Source organism: Scomber scombrus, chromosome 6 (assembly GCF_963691925.1).
Source record: "Scomber scombrus chromosome 6, fScoSco1.1, whole genome shotgun sequence".
NCBI classification, from domain to species: Eukaryota; Metazoa; Chordata; class Actinopteri; order Scombriformes; family Scombridae; genus Scomber; species Scomber scombrus.
Window position 1 is genome coordinate 3,228,684 of NC_084975.1, and position 4,491 is coordinate 3,233,174.

At 40.9% G+C, this 4,491-nt stretch overlaps 1 protein-coding gene across 1 annotated transcript in view; it reads left to right on the plus strand.

Moving 5' to 3' along the window:
• ciao2a (cytosolic iron-sulfur assembly component 2A) overlaps positions 1–3,174 on the plus strand; it is an 11,957-nt gene extending 8,783 nt beyond the window's left edge. The window contains exons 3-5 of the mRNA XM_062420905.1: positions 366–415; positions 1,257–1,302; positions 2,449–3,174. Coding sequence (XP_062276889.1) covers positions 366–415; positions 1,257–1,302; positions 2,449–2,549 — 197 coding nt within the window. The 3' untranslated portion in view covers positions 2,550–3,174. The remainder of the gene's footprint in view (positions 1–365; positions 416–1,256; positions 1,303–2,448) is intronic.
• The last annotated feature ends 1,317 nt before the right edge of the window (positions 3,175–4,491 follow it).

The window sequence follows — 4,491 nt, forward strand, 5'->3', positions numbered from 1 at the left end:
TGAAGTCTGTACGAGACGAGAGGCGTCATTTATGAAACTCTAATCAGTGACTGAAGAACCTGAAAATGATGCAAGACGAAGCAAAACGGTTAATAACAACCCTTCATGATAAAATAACCTCAGACTGAAGAGATTTCACCAGACTGTTGGTTTCAGTCCTCTCTGATCCTTCAGTAAACAGCAGCTACGTTCTCATCATTAACCCACTTCCTGTGTTTCCCTCGCAGCTGTTTTCTCTTTTCTTTCTCTGCAGACTTATAACAATAAATTCTGACCCAATCTTTCTCTAATCTGCTGGATATTATTTATCCTCCGAGGCTCCAGATGTTCTCTGTGTCTGACGCTGATGTTTCATGTGTCCTCAGGTCTCTGCTTACAAGTGAAACTGCAGAGATGTCTCCCATTTAAACATAAGGTGAGTTTAAAAGGGTCAATGCACCCAAATATCAATACATGCATTTAACTCCACCTACATCTATTCATGCAGATGCTTTTTGCTTTATTTGTCTGTATTTTGGGATGTTTGTCCTATTGGTGTAACCAGTATTTTAATTTATTTTTTTCCTAGTAACGATTGTCAAGATAAGCAATTCAAAAATATGTTTAAAACTAGATTTAAAAGCAGCATCAGGTTTGTTAAAATGTACATTTAGTATTTTCACAAAAGAATGATACATATTACATATTTTATCCTCCTAGAGAGGAAGAAAGAAAGAAAGAAAAACAAAGGAGGAAAAAGACAAATAAAGAAAGATAAAGGAGGAAGAAAAGAAAAAGAAGGAGGAAAAGGAGAAAGAAAGATAAAGATAGAGGAAGAAGAAAAAGAATGAACAAGAAGTTGGAGGAGGAGAGAAAGAAATGCTAGTAAGAAAAAAAGAAAGAAAGGAGCAAGAGGAGAAAGAAGGAAAGAATGAAAGATAAATGACTAGGAAGAGAAAGATAAAGGAGAAAGATAAAGGAGAAAGAAAGGATGAAGAGGAGAAAGAAAAAAAGTAAGCAAGATGAGAAAGAAAGAAAGAAAGAAAGAAAGAAAGAAAGAAAGAAAGAAAGAAAGAAAGAAAGATATATTCTCTCAAAATGGATTAAAAAAAACCTTCCTCCTCTTCCTCCTCTTCCTTTTCAGCCCTAAAAACAGAAAAATACTCTTTACTTTGTTCTTAATTGAATGTTTCAGGGTAAATAATAAAGTTGCTTACAGTGTGAAGCTTTGCTTTTTAATGTCAGCTGTTTTTTTTCTCTCTTTGTTTTCTTCTCAGCTGGAAATTTACATTTCAGAAGGAACTCATTCTACTGAAGAAGACAGTGAGTCTCTTTCATCATTGTTGTTTTTTTGGTTTTTTTCAATAATAGCAGCAAAGAGCTTCTTTAGATGAAACAATCTCCCACTGAGACACAATGTCCTGAGTCACAGCGAAGGTTCTGGGTTCTGCTCAGAGTTAGAAATGAAAGGTTAGTGAGGGTAAAGTTACAGATTTCAGGGATGAAATGATTAGTTTTAATGTCTGATGGTGAGTAAATGATTCTTGTGTTAATTATATTTCATTTTTGTCAATTTAAAGGCTGGGTTGGTAAATATTAAAAGACTTTTGTCATGTTAAGAGCTTAAAGATTAACTCCTGTTGTCCTCGAGTCAAGGGAGGAAGAAGGAAGGGACGGAAGAGGGAAGGAGGGAAGAAGAAAGGAAGGAGGGAGGGAGGAAGGAAGGAAAGAAGGGAGGGAGGAAGGAAGGAAGGGAGGGAGGAAGGAAGGAAGGAAGGAAGGAAGGAAAGGAGGGAGGAAGGAAAGAAGGAAGGCAAGGAGGAAGGAGGGAGGGAGAAAGGAAAAGAGGAAGAAAGGAAGGAATGGAGGGAGGAAGAAGGAAGGGACGGAAGAGGGAAGGAGGGAGGAAGAAAGGATGGAGGGATGAAGTAAGGAAGGAAAGAAGGAAGGAAGGAGGGAGGAAAGAGGGAAGGAAGGAATCTATCAGTGGAACAAAGAAGAAGCAACCATCAAGTCCCAAAACACAATAATACCACTTCCTGTTTTTGTGTAACAATAGACCAATTTATCCAATCAGGCCTCTAATAAGTGGTACAATAAAATGATTTAAGGCTGTGTTCATATTATAATGTCACTGCAGCTAATATCGAAGGAAATCTACAGTTTCAGCAGCAAAACTGAAAACTAACTAACTTGACAGGACAGAGAAAAATCTGCTGAGGAGACAGAATTTGGATTTTCAGCTACTTAAATTTAAAAAAGCTCCAGACAGCTCTGATGGAGTCCAGGATTTATAATTATATATTGTTTTATACGAGGTTAATGTTTATCTCAGTTTAAATAAAACAAATATTACAAATTAGAGACGTAGCTAAATATTAAAACCATCCAAACATATAAATCAGGAGCAGAACAAACTTAAATAAGTGTTTTATTGTTTATGTCTCAACTTTTATTTTTTATCTCCAGTTAACAAACAGATCAATGATAAGGAGCGAGTAGCAGCCGCCATGGAGAACCCCAACCTGAGAGAGATCGTAGAGCAGTGTGTCATCGAGCCTGACGACTGATGGAGCCACCTCTCTGTGTGTGTGTGTGTGTGTGTGTGTATGCATAGGTGTGTGTGTGTGTGTTTGTGTGTCATCAGTGCCTGCAGAATTATTGAGAGGATTCCTGAGTGTCTGTGTGATGCAGCGGCTCTGGGGAGTTTTCAAATATATATATATTTTTGGAGCCTCTAGTGTGAAGCTCGAGCGGTGAATGGAAGCTGGAACAGAAGCGACAGATGTGTGTTGACTCTTCCTCCTCCTCCTCCTCTTCCTCCCCCTCCCATCAGTCCTGCTGAAGGCGACATCAGCCTGGCCAAAACAGGAAACGCCTGCCTCCTTCTGTCCTATTCACATCTCATCCTCCCTCACTTTGTTTTATCCTCTTCACATTTAAACAGACTCTGTCGGTCGGTCTGGAAGAAGAGAGGGATCCATCTCTTCATCTCTTTATCTCTTTATCTCCTTTTCTTTATAAAACACACAGAAACAAGCACGTCACTGTTTAGAAACGTCTGTCTTTGTTTTTGTTGTAACTGCACTCATCAGGCGAGTCTCTCAGGTCCATGTCTGAGTAGAAAATGTGATTCTTTTATTTTTAATAAAATGCAATGTATAAAATAATGAGGTATTAAAAAAGCTACATCAATGAGAAGCTGCTTCTGAGTTGTTGTTTTATTAATGTCGTCCTCCCGGGTCAAATTGACCCTGTCTGTTTTGACTGTTCCTTCCCTTCCTTCTTTCCTCTGTCCTTCTTTCCTCTGTCCTTCCTTCCTTCCTTCCTTCCTTCCTTCCTTCCTTCCTTCCTTCCTTCCTTCCTTCCTTCCTTCCTTCTTCCTTCCTTCCTTCCTTCCTTCCTTCCTTCCTTCCTTCCTTCCTTCCTTCCTTCCTTCCTTCTTCTCTTTCTTTCCTCCCCCCTACCTTCCTTTCTTCTTTTCCTTTCTCCCTCCCTCCTTCCTTCTTCCCTTCCCTCCTTCTTCCTCCCTTCCCTCCTTCTTCCTTCCCTCCTTCCTTCCTCCCCCCTACCTTCCTTCCTCTTTTCCTTTCTCCCTCCCTCCTTCCTTCTTCCCTTCCCTCCTTCTATTTTGACCTGTAATGACCCCATGTGACTTTAAAGGGATAGTCCACTGATTTTACTAGAGACAGACCCATACTGTATTTTTGTGGGGCAGATACTGATATAAAATAATAAATAAAAAAGAATCTGATTGTCTAACCAACAACTCCTTATCAAGCAGCTGGAGCTCATTAAGGGGCTTGATAATGAGTTGATAATTAAAATCAGGTGTGTTAGAGTGGAGAGAGAAACCTAAAACATGCAGGTAGCTCTGCAGGAGCAGTTTTTGCATGGTGTGTAAAATGTATGAATTGTGAAAACGTAGTCATTTATAGTAAAAAAAAAAAGTAACATTAGTCATTTGGAATCTCTACAGTCCTGTAAACGGACATGATAAGTTCACCTGCTGCAGTTTACAGGACTGTGGAGACTCCAGGTGGCGAGCTGTCTCTGACTGTCATTAGTGAATGTAACGAGGAGGACGGACTGAAAATGACTGAAGAATCATCTCTAGTGATTACAGATGAGGGTCTGCAGGGGCGGCCCACGGTTAAGGCGACATATGTGGTCGACTAAAGTGCCAAATGAGTGGGACGTTGATTTTTTTCCCAACAACTTGTATTTCTTACTAGTTTCAGACTTAACCCTCCTGTTGTCCTCGAGTCAAGGAAGGAAGGGAGGAGGGGGAAGGGAGGGAGGGGGGGGAGGGAGGAGGGGGAAGGGAGGGAGGGGGGGAGGGAGGAGGGGGAAGGGAGGGGGGAAGGGAGGGAGGGAGGGAAGGAAGGAAATAAGGAAGGAAACAGAGAGGAAGGAAAGAAAGAGAAGGAGGGAGGAGGAAGGACAGACGGAGGGGGAAGGAAGAAAGGAGGGAGGGAGGAAGGAAGAAAGGAGGGAGGGAGGGAGGAAGAA